This window comes from Natrix helvetica, assembly GCF_964273705.1.
Source record: "Natrix helvetica genome assembly, chromosome: 3".
Classification (NCBI taxonomy): domain Eukaryota; kingdom Metazoa; phylum Chordata; class Lepidosauria; order Squamata; family Natricidae; genus Natrix; species Natrix helvetica.
The window spans coordinates 32,253,807-32,271,003 of record NC_138549.1 but is presented as its reverse complement, the minus strand read 5'-3'; the positions used below and the strand labels follow the sequence as shown (position 1 = coordinate 32,271,003).

Genomic DNA, 17,197 nt, shown 5'->3' with positions numbered 1-17,197 from the left:
TCACGCGGCGTGATCGGCTAATTTGCTACTGCCCGCCCGGCTCCCCGGTTAGATTTTTGCTGGGAGGAGGCGGGGGGGGAAGCTCCTTAGCCTCCGTTTCTTTTTCTGCCTCCTTGCTTCTCGTCCCCGCCCGACTTCAGGATCCTCCCTAATCATTGTGGGTTGAAAAGAAAAAAGGGAAAGAGGCGCTTGTTTTGAAGTGCCCGAGAGGAGGGAGGGGAGAGGGCGCCCGGCACACAGAAGAGCCACATTAAAGTGTGTAAAGAGCCGCATGTGGCTCGCGAGCCGCGGCTTGCCGACCACTGGACTACATGAAGCCCTTATAAGCAGAAGAACACCGACACTGACATCCCCTAAATCTTGCTGAAGATGTTACCTAGTCTGGTAACAAAACATTCAGAGACCAACCCCCAAGCTCGGAGAATGAATCTCCACTCTCGTCCTACAGTCGAGCTACAAATATTCACCACTATCGCAAAGGAATCTCCTGGTGGTGGAAGGATAATTCAACCTAAATGGGGATGCTATGGGGAGAATAATGGAATGAGAGATAAAAGAGTGTAACTCATCTGTATTTCTCCTCTTCTTGGATCTTTGTGAATTTCTTCCTGAGTCTATTTAGGGTGAGAGGTCTGTCTTGGTTTATATTTCCTGTGTTTTCCCTATATCCTAAACTTTCTTTAGGTTCTCTTCGTTTATTTTTTAAATATTATGTCAATGCCTTCAAGTGCAAAATCAATCCTTAGTGGGCTAAGTACTGGGTTTTGTTATGAGATTGAGATAATTCTGTATAGAGTAATCTCTTGGCTGTAGCATAAAATCAGAATGAGTGCTGTTTTCATCCAGTAATATAATAAGGTTATATGACTGTCCAGGATATCTGAACTTTGTGGGGAAAATATTTTTTTTTCATATATTTTCCTGCCAAAAGAGTTCCCTATATTTGTCTATAATTTTTCTAACAGGTTCCAAAGCCAAAGTCAAAACTAATAAAAGGAGATCATGCTGAACAAGAAAAGTTGGAAATGTTAGCCTGTGACCGACAGAGCCAGTCTGGTAATATAAATTAAAATAGCGGTTTTGTTGAATTAATCAGTGCATCATCAAGCAAAATATGCAATTGTTGAAAGTTGAAGAAATTTTAAGTAACAGTTACAATTTTAAAATATTAAATTGTTTCATAGGTTTAGAAATTGATAAAAACCTATCTTGAGAATAGTCTATTCTCATTGAGAATAGATCACATTTCTATTTGAGATATTTTTAGACTTAAATTCCTTATTAATTTTAAGGATACTTTTAAAAAATCTAAGATATCTGAATTCAAGTTATAGAGTTCTAATTAGTTTTTGGTGTAATAGAATTTATTATTGTAATTAATCACTGTCTTTTCATTTTTCAGGCTATATGCTCTTAAACCTAAGCTATGGCAAACAGGATTTTTTAACAGAGGTTGTTGAGTCATTTGCAAATGAGAGTGGACACTCTGCTTTATTTTATGCTCTCTTTGGGGATGCTTCCTCTAAAGAGAACTCATTTCTCGGCACAGACGATATCAAAAATGTTGGTGTACAGGCTCCAGAATGTGTAGAACTAGCTAGATATGATATTGGTAAGATATTTGATTTGAATGCTTAATTTTTACTGTATACTACATACATAAGGTATAGTTAATTAAACTGGAATTCAAAGTATTTTAAATTAAAACAACAACAACACTAGTTTCATCCCTGTATTCTTATATTGTGCCACATGTCTTCAGAAGTCAATTTTTCTTTCAAAGGTGCCATTAGAGCACATGATGGTAGTCTCCAGCATATCACGTGGCTTGGCCTGCAGTGGAATTCTGCATCAGCTGTGCCAGCCATTCGTAAATGGCTAAAGCAGCTTTTCCATTTGCCCCAGGAGACATCAAGACTTGAAACCAATGCTCCTGAATCCATCTGTATGCTGGATCTTGAAGTAAGAAAATGTTTTCTCTACATTAAATTTACTGAAATATCATGAGCATGTACTGTATTTTTAATAAAATTTAACATGTATATTTTATGAACAGGTGTTTCTACTTGGGGTAATATTTACCAGTAACTTGCAATTACAAGAGAAATTTAATACGAAGTACACTCTACATCAGCCTCGATTCTTGCCACTGCCAATATGCAAGCAACTTTGTACTGAAAGACAAAGAGCCTGGTGGGATGCAGTTTATACACTAATTCATAAGCAAGCAGTGTAAGTAGCCTGGCTTGTAGATGTTCTTGTAGATATGCCAGAGAAGTCAACATTTGATTTTGCTTCTTCACCATTTTCAGATTGGTCAATTCAAATGGGTTCTTAATTTTATCAGAAATTTTATATTAGATTTGTATTGCACAGTGGTTAAACTGAAGTATTGCAGACTAACTCTACCCACTGCCAGGAGTTCGATCCTGACCGACTCAAGGTTGATTCAACCATCCATCCTTGAGAGGTTAGTTAAAATGAAGACCAAGATTGTTGGGAGCAATATGCTGACATTTGTAATCCGCTTACGAGTGCTGTAAAGCACTATGAAGTGGTATATAAGTCTAAGTGCTATTGCTATTGGTCTGACATCATAAATAATTTGAGAAGCCTGCCTTTTATATATTTATGCTATTAGATTTTTTTTTTACTTTGTCATTTATATTTAAAATAGATTGGCTTATTAATCAAGAAAAAACAATTTGAATATTACTCAGTTGAAATGTTTTCTGTATCAATATTATTTTTCAGATCTGGAACAGCAGCAAAAGTAAGACTTCTGGTTCAACATGAACTGAACATCCTCCGGGCCTTAGGAAAACATGGCCTTCAGCCATCTCTTATAGTACACTGGGCAAAAAGTCTCCTTAAAACAGTAAGTAGGCTACTGCCATTTTCAGCAAATGTAAAATTATTGTTTAAATTTGTAAATTCCGTTCATTTAAATGCACAGATATTTAGATCTGATAGAGTAAATCCAGATTTTGAAGTTAATAGGTACTGTGTTTTAGTATAATTTATCTAATGATTGATTCCAAAAAATATCTAATGAGATCTACATATGATTACCAAAAAGAACAAAAATTATGTATATTTCTGCAATGTAGACAGAATTATGTTTATGAGAAATATGAGCTAGGTAACAAGAATTACGACTAATAAAGAATAATCTATGTTGTATTACTCCATAGGGCTGTAGTCTCAATTCTTTCTATGATCAGAGGGAATACATTGGACGAAGTGTTTATTATTGGAAGAAAGTTTTGCCAATGCTTGAAACAATAAAGAAAAAGAGGAGTATTTCTGAACCTATTGACCCATTGTTCAAACATTTTCATAGAGAAGATATCCAGGTAATGAAGATTAAGAATTTTTCTGGACTAGGCATCTTACAGCAGACCCCCTTTTTAATGTGTCCAGTTTCTAATTTTACCTGCTTACTTTCCATCCTATAAGCAAAGGTCATCTGCTACACTTTAGAACTGGAAGCTAAATATCCCTGCCCATATCCACAGAATTAACTATCATAGTGCATAGAGTTTCAGTTATTATCCCATCATAAAGTACTTATCATTGTTTCTCAACTTTTCCTGGATTATCTGAAAAAGTTAAATTGTCTAAGGAATGGTGTACCAGAACTATGTAGAATTCACAACCAGAAGGATTTTTTTTGAAGTTTATTAAAATTTGGTATAAAAATTCTCCCTGTGTATTATGTGAAATACGCTTGTGATAATATAAAGTATTGTTAAGTGTGTCTTCCATGTGGTTTACCCAAAAGCGATTTCAGTGCTTTGTTTACCTGAAACTCATGGTACTGATAAAAAAGGGCAAAAACATATCCAGATATTTATGTACTAGTATACCAAATGTTAGTAAGCATGATTTCAAAGTCTTTGTGACAGTAAACTGCCCTCCCCTGTATTTAAAGAATGAAGTAGAAGTGAAGAACTCTCCATTCTGCTTAATTAGAAACAGATTTGATAATAATTCTGCATGTATTAAAGAAGTTCTTGAATTACAAAAGTATTGGAGCCCAACCATTACAGTCGTAAGTCGTAACAGTCATGAAACAGGTTGGTCACAAAGTTTTTTGCAGTGATAAGTGAACACAACAGTTGTAAAACGAACACTGCAGTCATTCGACCCCATTCTTCACTATTTTATGGTTTTGCTCAAACCAGAAGTAAGTGCTGGTTTTCAACAAAACCATTGTAAAATGTAGTTGGGTGACCATCAGGATGATGCAAATGACTGTTTGCTGAGTACCCGAATTGCAGTCATGCGACCAGAAGATGGGGGGGGGGGGGTCCAATGTTGGAATTACAGATCCAGGTTATAAGTCCCTTTTTTCAGGTAGGTCATAATTTTGACTGGTCAACTGGTCATTAGTCTAGGACTGCCTGTTCACGTTTAGCTACTCTGTCACTGGAATGACTTTTTTTTTTAGGTATTACCAAGTTACCATAGTTTGACATTTATAAAACATTTGTATAATGAGAAATTGTTTAGGTAAAACTGACAAATTGGTGTTTTTTTTTTAGCTTTCTCAGGTTGAGGAATATCAAGAAGAAGCACGTATAGCATTTGCTATTTTGGATGCTGTTGATGGTAAAACAGATGATGCTACACATGCATTTGAAGCTATTAAAAATGTTGTTGCATATTGGAATCTTGCTTTGGTAAGTATGAATTTCTAAATGGGATCTCTACCCTTTCCTTATGAATGACATACAGAATGACAATCTCTTTTGGTTTGATAGATTTTCCAGAGGAAAGCTGAAGAGATAGAAAATGATGGTCTGTCACCAGAAGAACAAGAAGAAGGCAGGAAATATTTGAAAAAAAGCAGGGATTATCTCCTAAAGATAATTGATGAGAGCTGCATGGATTCATCTGTCATTGAGAAGGTTAATGATTTAGTTTAGTTTTTAAAAATAATTCTTAGGGATATCTCTATGTGGAAACTTTTTAGGTTTGACGACTTAGTAAGCATAGCTGTAGTTTCCTAAAAGAGGCTATAATATATGGAAACGCAAGAAACTTGAGTACAAAGATGGATGGCATTTGAGCCCCAACACATATTCCTTTGAACTCAATTTCCTACTCAAATGGAAGCCCATTTCCCATAAAGACACCCAGTTATTTTTCTCAGAGCTTCTTACCCCATCAGGTTTGTTTCTTCAACACCATACAAGAACCATTTTGCGATAATCCCTTCCAAGACCACATAGTCAACTTATCTGTTTTAGGCTCATCCCAGGCTTTTAAAAAAATAACTTTAATAGAGCTTCTTATACAAGCACATGCATCCTTTCAGTTCTGTACTTCTCTTGAATTCCAGTGCTCTTCCAAGATTGTTCAGTGGTCCTATTCTCAACCCACTCTATGAGGTGACTTAACTTCCCTATTTACTAGATGCTTTGACATTTTGCTGTGGGTCACACATTAAATAACACATGATGATATTTTTGGATCAAGGAGATGTGAGAATTATGATTTATAAATTATCCTAGAAGAAGTTTCAAATCATACTAAAAAAAAACTCTCAATGGTGTCAATTAGAATATTTTCACTTCTATAAAAACTCTCTGGTTTAAGTTTCTATGATCATCTAAATCAGTGTTTCTCAAACTTGGCGACTTTAAGTCCTGTGGACTTCAACTCCCAGAATCCCCCAGCCAGCATAGCATAGCTGGCTGGGGAATTCTGGGAGTTGAAGTCCACAGGACTTAAAGTCGCCAAGTTTGAGAAACACTGATCTAAATTAATGCAGTGAGGTAGAAAATTGTAAAATCAAATATGCTTGAATAAAAGCAGAACATAATTTCTTCAGTTACACAGTTATATGTCCAATGAATCTAAAATCAGACATATACTATACTTTTTTCCCTAGTTACCTGTATCCATCAGAACAGTTAAGGAGATGCTGGAAGGCATAATGCAGGATCTTGGAGATAATGGAGAAGAAAGGAGTCTTGCGAATAATTTGAGCCACCATGTGGACTCAGAAGTGAAACATTCTACTCCGTCCCCCACAGCATTTTCATTATCTCCAAGTAAAAGTTACAAGGTATGTCAAATACATGTTTGAAAGCTCATGTATTTCCATTAGTTTGATTAGTTTTAATTGGTTTAACAATTGTTTTTTCAGTTCTCTCCCAAAACTCCCCCTCGCTGGGTCGAGGATCAGAAGTCTCTGCTGCAGATGATTTGTCAGCAAGTGGAGTCCATTAAGGTAAACAAAACAACTGTACACTAAGCATAAGTTGTAAGTTTTGTTCTAGAACAGCCGTATGGTACTTTAATGTTATCAGGCAGAATTGAGATGGGTGTCAAAAATCCCAAAAGATGATATGCAAACAATTATAATAATATACTAAACATTTATGATTTGATTTTTGGAGGACAATGATTCCTAAATTAAGAAAGAAAGAAAATGTATTTTAAAATTACCAGATGAATTATTTAGAACAAGAAGCTCTTGCTAATCTGATTAAAATGTAATCAAAGTTTGATAACAAATTTGACTAAATACTTTGCTCGGCAAATTACTAATTATGGTATCCTTTTTAACAATTGATGTGCACTTAGGTTTATTAGTATTAGTGCTACTGAACTTGATTCCCTAGATCAGTCGGTCTCAACCTCGCTAATGCCACGACCCTTTAACACAGTTCTTCATGTTGTGGTGACCCCCAACCATAAAATTATTTTATGTTTTCTGTATTTTTTCAAAAATATGTGTTTTCCGATGGTCTTAAGCGATCCCTGTGAAAGGGTCGTTCGACCCCTAAAGGGGTCCCGACCCACAGGTTGAGAACCACTGCCTAGATCAATACAGGTGAAACAGCACTATCCATGTTCAGGAGATAGGAATATCTGCAAGCTTGGTGGCTCCCCATCAGTGGTGGGTTCCGGATCCCGTTGCAACTGGTACGGTGCAACGGGGCCGGGCATCCACCATGTGCACTCGTGCAGCATGTGCACAGCGCGTGCATGAGTACTTACCACCCACAATGCTCCGTGACGCTCCAGCTGCTTGGCAAAGCGTCACACAGGCGCTGTACGCTTGGTGCATGTCTGCGAAAGCCCCGATCAGCTCAAATACAGGTAAGGAGGGCAGGCCCCCCGGAACACCGTACCGGAACAGTACCTGGTGCTCCCAGCAGGCACCGGTATGCCCATACCGGGGCATACCAGTCGTATCCCACCACTGCTCCCCATGGTACATTTTATGGGTAATTTCTTTCTAATACGGGAACTATGGAACAGTGACTGGATTAGTTGAAATAAAAGCAGGGAGAAGTTGCTGATCCAGAGTTATCTATAGCCATTCTAGTTCCACTGTTTCAAAATGTTACTTGCTAGCGGATGGAGAGCCTGGCTAGAAAAGAAGTCAAGGAATTCAGAGTGGATGTGGAAGAAGGTAGGGAGATATGTTTTCATGCTCTTTTGGGAGGCTCCAATTCTGAAAAAAATGAGCAAAAGATATTAGAATGGGGGGAATGAGATGAATATAAAATATCATTGATAGATTAGATCACTCTCTGACTTGAATTATGGAAGGAAGGCTATATTTCACGCAAAATTATACTTGAGAGCATCATTTCCATGTTCCTCAGTATACCATGTTCCTGTTTATTTGTTGCTTTAAAATGCTCAGATTTGGGTCTAGGAACCCTTAAATGTTATAAAGTGTAAAGGTAAAGCTATGCAAAGATAGGATTAGGAGAAGAGTTGCCTGTTGTCTCCCTTAATTCTCTTTTTGAAGTCTGAATTGATCTGGCCAGCCTAGACATTTTCAATATAAAGAAACCTTTTTAATAACAACATTTTGTGGTGAATTCCACTTTTTATTTTTTCATGATCCATGATTCAGCACCACAGCATTAATGAAAATTTTACCTCCCTAAAGAAGGATGTATTAGCATATATGTGCACTGATTTCCTTTTTCTCTTGTATTATGATTTTTTGAAAGTACATTAGTGTTAGGATCACTGATGTCAGCCCTCTGCTTTTTCATAGCATGAAATGCAAGAAATGAAACTTAACAACTCTAACACAAATCTGTCTAATCGGTGGCCAGCTGAAAGCTATGCAACAGAGACGATGCCGGATGGGTACCAGGGAGCACAAAACTTCCATGGAGCACCATTAACTGGTATGTATATAATGAAAATAAAGAATTTTACTGGGACTAGTAACAGTAGTGTACTTACCCACAACACAACCAATTTATTTGGTAGGAGAGACTAATATCGAAATACACAGTATTATCTTGGGGACAAAAAAAAATGGACTGTCATTTTGAGAGGGTTGAAACACAGTGATAAGCCTCTCTCACCATTAAAGAAGCACTTGGTAGCTATGTGGAATAAACAATTTAGAATTTTTAGATGGAGAATATCATAATTTATTAAGGTACTTAAGATACCCTCAGAAATGAAAGAGTAATACACATTCACTTTCAACCAAGGATGCAAAGATTCTCACTTTAAACACATGTAAAAGAATCAGCACTGAATGTCAGTGACTAGCTTTTTAAACTCTGGGAGGAATTTTCTTTTGGTATTAGGTTTAGGTTTAAGCTTCCATTTAGTTATTTATGGGTACCACTTGGATATTTTTTTTATTAGCAGTAATCTTAAGTTTCCTATTATAGTAGGAATTGCTTATTGGGGTACCGTTAAGGGTATTTTTGTTATGGTTGCCAGTAGGATCAGGGTATGATTTGAATTTAGCTTTAGGATAGACATGCTTTGCAATTAGGGTTAAATTAGTATTGACCTTAAAATTTCTTGAAATCTGTAGCTAGTTTTACAAGATGATTAATTTTTATTAATGTTTATAAATAGCAACTTTGCATTCACATTACTATAGATTTTGTTTGCTATAAAAATTTTTATGTTATTTTTATTGATAGAAGTTAGAAGGGCATATTATGGCCTAACTCTAGATCTTTCTTTGAGGTTCATAGTTATATTTAATGAAGCTATTATAATGAGTTTTTATCAGTATTGCTAATCTGATAGTCATCTTCTCATGGGGAATGTTTCCAAGGTAACTTTGAGGTGAAAACAAATCTATTTTCAATAAGCATCAGTAAGGTTAATGTTGGCTGCTGTGAACTGTGGGCAATTAAATTTGGAGCGAAGGTTAGATTTAGGATCTATTTTTATGGTTATCAGCAGTCTTAAATTCATCTTGCAGTAGGGAATCCTATCTGAGAAGACACCAGTTTACAAATTTTATTTTGACATTAAAGTTAGTGTAAACTTAGACTTCCTTGAGATCTGTAGTTTATTTGATTTGATGGTTAGTTTTACATTGAGTTTTCTGGTTAATGGTAGACTTAAATTCATGTTTCAGCAGGCAGCGCTTTCTGAGAGAACCCATTGATATATTTCTTTTGCTGTTAGGATTAGATGTCCTTGAGGTCTTAAGGTTAAATTTAATGGAACAGTTAGATTTTTTTGCTCAATTTTAATGATTAGCCTCAGAGTTTGCATTAAAGATATTGTTTGCTGGCTCTGAACATTTTAGAATAATTGTTTTAATGATACTGTTAGGTTTTTAATTAATTGTTATCGTACTTGGTAATCATATTCCTATTGTCTCCACTGTACCTTTTAGCTAAATAATTGTTTCTAGGCTATGCTTCCGTGAGGTTCAAAATAACATTAATGGGTAGCTTTATGATGGGTATTTATTAGTATAAAAAGTCTTACATTTTTCATATTATGATAGTGTTGCTGAAAGATTTTAACTTTTTAATACTTTTAAATTTTAATAAATTTTAAATGCTTTATTTAAAGTTGAGGTATTAAAAGTTAGGGCTATAGTGGACTTGCTAGAGGTTGATGGTTCTGTTTATATGAAGTTTAGACTAGCAAAAAATCAAAGAAATCTTACTGAAGAATCTAAATGACCCCGAATATCTCCTGATATCTCCCTGACATACCTTATTTTCCCTTGTTGGATGGGCCTTTGGGAATGTTGATAGTTTAAATTGCTGATGTTGAGCTTCTGAATCAGGCATAGAGGAATAGCTGTTAATCAAAAAGTTGATTAGAAATTATTCTCAGCTTGGTAATGTACTCAAGGTCATTTGGTCTCTATGAAAACTTTGCCACCTCACATTTTAGGGCTTTTACTCATTTAACTACTACTCTTTGGAATTGATTTCTCTCTTGAGTAACCTGTAGGGTTCAATTTTTTTTTAAAGCTCAGTTTAAAAAATCTCTTAAAATGCTTCTTTTTGCAAGACCTTGAGAAACTGAAGAAATATTTTGTTTTTGTTTTTTACTGTTTATTATAGGCTAATACTGAATTTATGCTTTATTATGTTCTAAAAAATAATGTGCCTAAATTATTTATATCATAATACTGAGTTATACTATACTTAATTTTGATTTACCTTTATTGTGTTTTACCATAATAGCACAATGAATAAAATTCCTGTATTATTAAAGACTTTTAGAAGATTTCATTGAAGATTGATAATGAATGACATTCCAACAATGAGGAATTTTAATTGGATAATAGTTTGTTTAGAAGGGTTTTTTATTAAAATAATTTATTTAGGGATAAGGGGAATTTAAGAAAGTTTCAATTTACTGATATTTTAATCTTAAAATCTGGTTTAAAAATGATCATAAGTTCTAAGTATTAGACTATGCCATCGTATTATGGTAACAATGGCAGGGAAATGTATACATTTTCTAACTCTGATGTTTTCTGTGTGCTCAGTTGCTACTACAGGACCATCAGTCTATTACAATCCATCACCAGCATATAATTCTCAGTATCTTCTACGAACAGCAGCAACCAATGTGACTCCTACAAAGGTAATGTTCAGTGTTTCGGGAAAGGGGGGGGGGGTAAGCTTCCAATTGTATTCTTTATTACATCTTTTAAAAGTTGAGGCAGTTGCATAGTTTGCAAAAACACAGTAGAAATTAGCAGAAAATAATGAAAACAAAGCAATTTTTAAAATAAAAATAGTATTCAGTTTTGATAAAGGATGCATTAAACCTAATATGGAGCTTTGTCCTTTTTTAGGCTCCTGTCTATGCCATGAATAGACTTACGCCCCAGCAACATATATATCCATATCAACAGCCCATGCATACTCCTCCACTGCAGAATACCCCTGCTTGTATGTTTTCACAAGATATGTATGGTGCACCACTGCGTTTTGATTCTTCTGCAACTGGAATTTTGTCTCCACGAGGCAATGAAGACTACTACAATTACAGTGTGCCACCAACAAGCACGAATCCACCCCTCCCCGAACCAGGCTACTTTACAAAACCTTCCACAGCACCTCCTGTTTCCAGATCTGCAGAAACAAAAGTGATCGAATTTGGGAAGTCAAACTTTGGACAGCCTCCTGCAACAGCAGATGGAACAAAACCTTCATTAATATCTTCTACCCAGCCAACCACTTTTAAATTTAATTCTAATTTCAAATCTAATGATGGAGATTTCACTTTTTCATCGCCTCAAGTTGTGGGACAGCCCCATAATGCAAACTATAACAACAGTGACAGCCTATTGGGTCTTTTGACATCAGATAAACCCATCAAAGAGGATCGATACTTGGGACAGAAACCACTTCCTGAATATGTCGCAGGACAGCGCAACATATTCAGTTTTGGTGGTAAAAATTCTTCCGGTGTTTCATTAACAGATAAAATGGGACATACTCAATCCAAGCCCTCCGGATTTGGCAAGGATGATGTGTTCGGTTGTCAAGAATTTGGCAAACCTGTATTTGGGACGCCAAACTCAGATGGAGCAAACAGAAGTTGTGAAACAGAGGGTGGCAGTGTCCATGGTGGCGGTGATGAAGAAGATGATGGCCCACATTTTGAGCCTGTTGTCCCTCTGCCTGATAAGATTGAAGTAAAAACAGGTGAAGAAGATGAAGAAGAGATGTTCTGTAACAGAGCAAAACTTTTCCGTTTTGACAGTGAATGCCGAGAATGGAAAGAAAGAGGTGTTGGTAATGTCAAAATTCTGAGGCATAAAATAACAGGCAAAATTCGACTACTTATGAGACGAGAACAAGTGCTAAAAATTTGTGCAAATCATTATATAAATCCTGATATGGCTTTGAAACCAAATGCTGGGTCAGACAAATCTTTTGTATGGCATGCTTTGGATTATGCAGATGAATCGCCAAAACCTGAGCAACTTGCCATTAGATTTAAAACTCCGGAAGAAGCAATCCTTTTCAAGCATAAATTTCAGGAAGCACAAAATAGTTTGAAAGGTGCTGGATCAGACCTTGGTCGGAAAGTAGTTCCAAACATTAGGTCATCAAGAGAAACTGCTACACAGGATAGGAAAGAGCCTGGTAAAGTTGAAACTGGATTCCTGAATTCTGGATTTCACTTCAAGAGCGGGGGGACCCCCTTCGGTGGTAGCTCTCAGGTTCCTAGTCCTGACATTAACAGCACAGCAAAAAATGCCAATGCCAGGAATACTTTCTCAGTTGCATCAGGTGGAACTACACCAACATCTTTTTCATTTGGGAAAGATGTGCCTGGAACACAAACAACGTATGGCTTTGGAGAGCAGTTCATGTTGAAGAAAGACCAGTGGGAATGTAGCACGTGTTTAGTTAGGAATGATATAACCTCACAAACGTGTGTAGCATGTCAGTCTCCAAACCCATCTAATTGGGAAGCCCAGGCTGTCCTTCCAGAAGAATCATCTGCATCTTTAAAGCCTGGCAGTGAGGGAACACAGAATACATTTGGACCTCTTCATACTACTGAGGAGAACCAGTGGCAATGCAAGAATTGTTCTTGGAAAAATGAAGCAAGTGCCTCTCATTGCATTAGCTGCAAGAATACTAGTGGAATCAGCACTCCAGCGTTTGGTTCTCAAACCACATTCAAATTTGGCCAAACGGCTACTTCAAAAGATACTTCAAAAGATACTTCAAAAGATACTTCAAAAGATACTTCAAAAGTTCCACAGAGTGGCTTTGGGTCTGCTTTTATGAAGAAGGAAGGACAGTGGGACTGTGGCATATGTTTAGTACGCAATGAAGGCTCTTTGCTAACTTGTGCAGCTTGTCAGTCTCCAAATCCCTCTTGTGATGCTGCCCCTCTGTCTGCTAGTGGCCCACCAGCTGCTTTTGGCTTCAAGAGCAAGTTATCTGAATCTCCTGCCAAACCACAAGAGACAGGTTTTAAATGTGAAATAGCAGGCAAGACTTTTAAATTTGGCTGTCCCCCAGAGCAAGAAAAGTCTCCCTTTCCATTCCAGGTTCCTGCTACTACTGACCCAAAGGCTATAAAGGGAGGATTTAATTTTTCAATGCCTATCCCACCAGGAGAATTTAAATTTGGTATTCAGGACTCTAGTAAAGAGGCCGCAAATGCTGAACAAAAGAAAGAAGTTAATGTCTTTAAAAGTATTGATGATAAAGAGAAGATGGGTGAGAAAGAGACTGAAACAGAGCTGCCCAGTGCATGTAACAAACCAAGCAGTGATTTGGTTTTTGGTCATCAGAGCAATACTTTCACTTTTGCTGATCTTGCCAAATCAGGTGAAGGATTTAAGTTTGGTCAAAAAGATCCTAATTTTAAGGGCTTCTCAGGTGCAGGTGAAAAACTCTTTTCTTCTCAGGCTTCTAAAATGTCTTCCAAGCTAAATACTTCTGCTGACCTTGAAAAAGATGATGAGGCATATAAAACAGAAGATAGTGACGATATTCATTTCGAACCTGTTGTTCAGATGCCTGAAAAAGTGGAACTTGTAACAGGGGAAGAGGATGAGAAGACACTGTATTCACAAAGAGTGAAACTGTTCAGGTTTGATGCAGAAATTAAGCAGTGGAAAGAGCGTGGTGTGGGCAACTTGAAAATCCTTAAGAATGAAGTTAATGGTAAACTCCGGATGCTCATGAGGCGTGAACAAGTATTGAAGGTTTGTGCAAATCACTGGATCACAACTACTATGAATCTGAAACCTCTCTCTGGCTCAGACAAAGCATGGATGTGGCTGGCTAATGACTTCTCTGATGGGGATGCAAAGCTGGAGCAATTAGCAGCTAAATTCAAATCTTCAGAACAGGCTGAGGAATTCAGGCTGAAATTTGAAGAATGTCAAAGACTGTTGCTGGATATACCACTTCAAACCCCACACAAACTTGTAGACAGTGGAAAGACAGCTGAGCTGATACAAAAAGCAGAAGAAATGAAAACTGGATGGAAAGATCTCAAAACCTTCCTTACAGACGATAAAACTAAACTCACAGACGAAGAGAAAACTTTAGTGTCTTCCTCTAACAGTTCTGATCTAGTTATAAAGCCACATGCTGAAAGTACTGGACCTACATTAGAGTGGGACAACTACGACTTGCGTGGAGAAGCTCTAGATGATAACACCAACAGTTCAGTGTATTCAATGCCTCGGACAAGTAGTCCTGTGAGGAAAAATCTATTTAGATTTGGAGAGTCTACCACAGGATTTAACTTCAGTTTCAAATCCGCACTAAGTCCTTCAAAATCTCCTTCCAAACAGAATCAGAGTAGGGTTTCTGTTGGTACAGATGAAGAGTCTGATGTCACCCAAGAAGATGAAAGAGATGGTCCATACTTTGAACCAGTTGTACCTTTACCTGACCTTGTGGAAGTAACCAGTGGTGAAGAAAATGAGCAAGTGGTCTTTAGTCACCGAGCTAAACTGTATAGATACGATAAAGATGCTCACCAATGGAAAGAGAAGGGCATTGGGGATATAAAGATCTTACAGAACTATGATACTAAGCAGGTCCGGGTAGTTATGAGAAGGGATCAGGTGTTAAAGCTTTGTGCCAACCATAGAATAACCCCCAATATGAGCATCCAGCCAATGAAAGGAGCAGAGCGAGCCTGGGTATGGACTGCATGTGACTTTGCCGAAGGGGAAAGAAAGATGGAGCTCTTGGCTGTGCGGTTTAAACTTCAGGATGTTGCTGATTCATTTAAGAACATTTTTGAGGAAGCAATACATGCTCAAGAAAAAGACATATTAATCACACCACTCTCTTCCCGTACTAACACCCCAAAAGAATCTCCCTGTGGAAAGATTGCTGTTGCAGTATTGGAAGAAACCACCAGGGAGAGAACTGATTTAAAGGAGGCTGAGGAAACAGTTGTCGAAGCTGCAGAGACTTCAGTAGTAGTTGAGGGCACAGCCGAGATGCCAACGAAAGCTGTTGTTTCCCCTCCTAAATTTGTATTTGGCTCCGAGTCTGTTAAAACTATATTTAATAACAAAAAATCAAAGCCTTTTACATTTGGAAACACATCAGCAACAGGATCCCTCTTTGGTTTCAGTTTTAATGCCCCTCCCAAGGGTGAAATTGATGATTCAGTGTGTCAGACCATGAGTGCAAAAAAAACAGATAGCTCGCAGGATGCTACGGTTTGCAGACATGCAGAACATCAAGAAAATAGTAATGCTGCTAATTGGAAGCCCTCAGAAGGCCAAGGAGAATCCCCAGTGGCTACCTCAAAAGCCGAAGCAGTTTCTAACTTTTCATTCAAATTACTAGAAAAAGGTAAGCGTTTCTTGAATTGTAGCTTACTTTAGTGTATCTTTATTTTTGTATCACCTGCCTTTAAAAATTTATGACGCTTATCAAAACATTTTTTTTTACTAAACCTGCAATGCTAAACTTAAAATGTTCCTGTTAGAGATAGATTTCTATAATTGTCTTTAGATGATTTTTTTATATCTACAGTTACATCTTTGGATATGGTTTTAGATGCTAATATTTTGCTGCTTTTTTTATTTCCTGAAAAATCAAAACAGACGAATCACCTTAAGTAATTAATGAAATGGCCTAAAAATGTAAATGTATTTGTTATGTGGATTTCTCATAGATATTTTTCTGTAATTAAATTTTAGAGATACAGATGCAATTGAATTGCATCTATTAGCACATAATTCCTAGGTTATATCCAGGCTTTATTCTTTTCATTTGATTCCCCAAAAAAGCCACCTTTAAGGATTAAGAAGCCTCAAGAAAGGCCTAGTATGGTGGGGGCAAGAATCAGAAAATTGAATAGAGGTTATTAATGTATCATAGGGCAACAATTTTTGAACAAAGGTACCTCAAAATCTGGGACCCATGACTCTGTACAATTGACATTTGGCGAATTTATGATCACTTCAGCCCAAAGGTTAGATCAGTCAGACAAGTCAGAAGTTGGTTCCACTGCTTTTTTGCTCTTGGTCAATCTGTTTCTCTGATTAGTAAGAAAATATATCTGAAATGCTGACCTAACGGGTCATGAGTTGTGTAGTAAATTGTATTTGATTTAGTCAAAGCATTGTGTGTGAATATAATCATCATGACTTACTGATAAAAGGCATCAGCTCTATAGAGCAGGGGTGTCAATCTCATTGTGTCACAGCGGCATCACGACTTTTTTCCCCTTTCCCTAAACTGGGCATGGGCGTGGCCAGTGCGTGACGCATCCGGCCCATGGGCTGGGAGTTTGACAGCCCTGGCATAGAGTATATGAGTTCTTCCAGCTGTTATTTTCAGTGACAATAGAAAGTAGAATCAGCATTTTCACCTAATCAATTCAGTTGTTTCTAATGATGACTGTAATGGAAAAAAATCTTAATACAATCTTTAAAAAAGATATAGAGAAGAAATTATTAAAGAATTGCAGAACTGCAAGTTTTGCTTTAAGATTGTAACTACTGCAGTTAGAAATATAAAAATAACATAATGCAATCCTTGTTGAGTGTTGTAAACATGCAATATTACTGTCATTTTTAATTATCCATCAGCTCCCATTTCTCCTTTAGTAATGGTAACTTAGTACTTATATTAATACAATTTATTTTTTAGGATTTAATTTTAGTCTTTTTAAATCTAACCCAATGGCCTTTTGGACGAGTTCATCCCCCTCTCAATCCAGTAGTGAAGGTATTTACTATGAATGAAGTGGTGCATCACTTCTTGGAAATCACTGACAGCTTTCAAATTCTCATCAAATAACTTATTTTAACAGTATGGAAACAGAAAGATTAACATGCACGTTGAAGAAAAATAGATTGCATTGATTTGTGATATAAAGGCTGATTAAACACTTCTCAGTTTCGATTGTTTAGTTCTTTTATCTTCTATGCACTTATCTATTGGCTTTCAATTGTTGCTTGACTTACGATGAT

The 17,197-nt window shown here is 36.8% G+C and overlaps 1 protein-coding gene across 1 annotated transcript in view; it reads left to right on the top strand.

The window, feature by feature from the left end:
* RGPD4 (RANBP2 like and GRIP domain containing 4) overlaps positions 1–17,197 on the top strand; it is a 41,972-nt gene that overhangs the window by 9,248 nt on the left and 15,527 nt on the right. Inside the window, exons 8-20 of the mRNA XM_081946005.1 lie at positions 966–1,056; positions 1,403–1,612; positions 1,784–1,962; positions 2,057–2,232; positions 2,755–2,878; positions 3,195–3,356; positions 4,548–4,685; positions 4,767–4,913; positions 5,900–6,076; positions 6,158–6,241; positions 8,033–8,168; positions 10,757–10,854; positions 11,069–15,569. Of these exons, the coding sequence (XP_081802131.1) occupies positions 966–1,056; positions 1,403–1,612; positions 1,784–1,962; positions 2,057–2,232; positions 2,755–2,878; positions 3,195–3,356; positions 4,548–4,685; positions 4,767–4,913; positions 5,900–6,076; positions 6,158–6,241; positions 8,033–8,168; positions 10,757–10,854; positions 11,069–15,569 (6,223 nt within the window). The remainder of the gene's footprint in view (positions 1–965; positions 1,057–1,402; positions 1,613–1,783; positions 1,963–2,056; positions 2,233–2,754; positions 2,879–3,194; positions 3,357–4,547; positions 4,686–4,766; positions 4,914–5,899; positions 6,077–6,157; positions 6,242–8,032; positions 8,169–10,756; positions 10,855–11,068; positions 15,570–17,197) is intronic.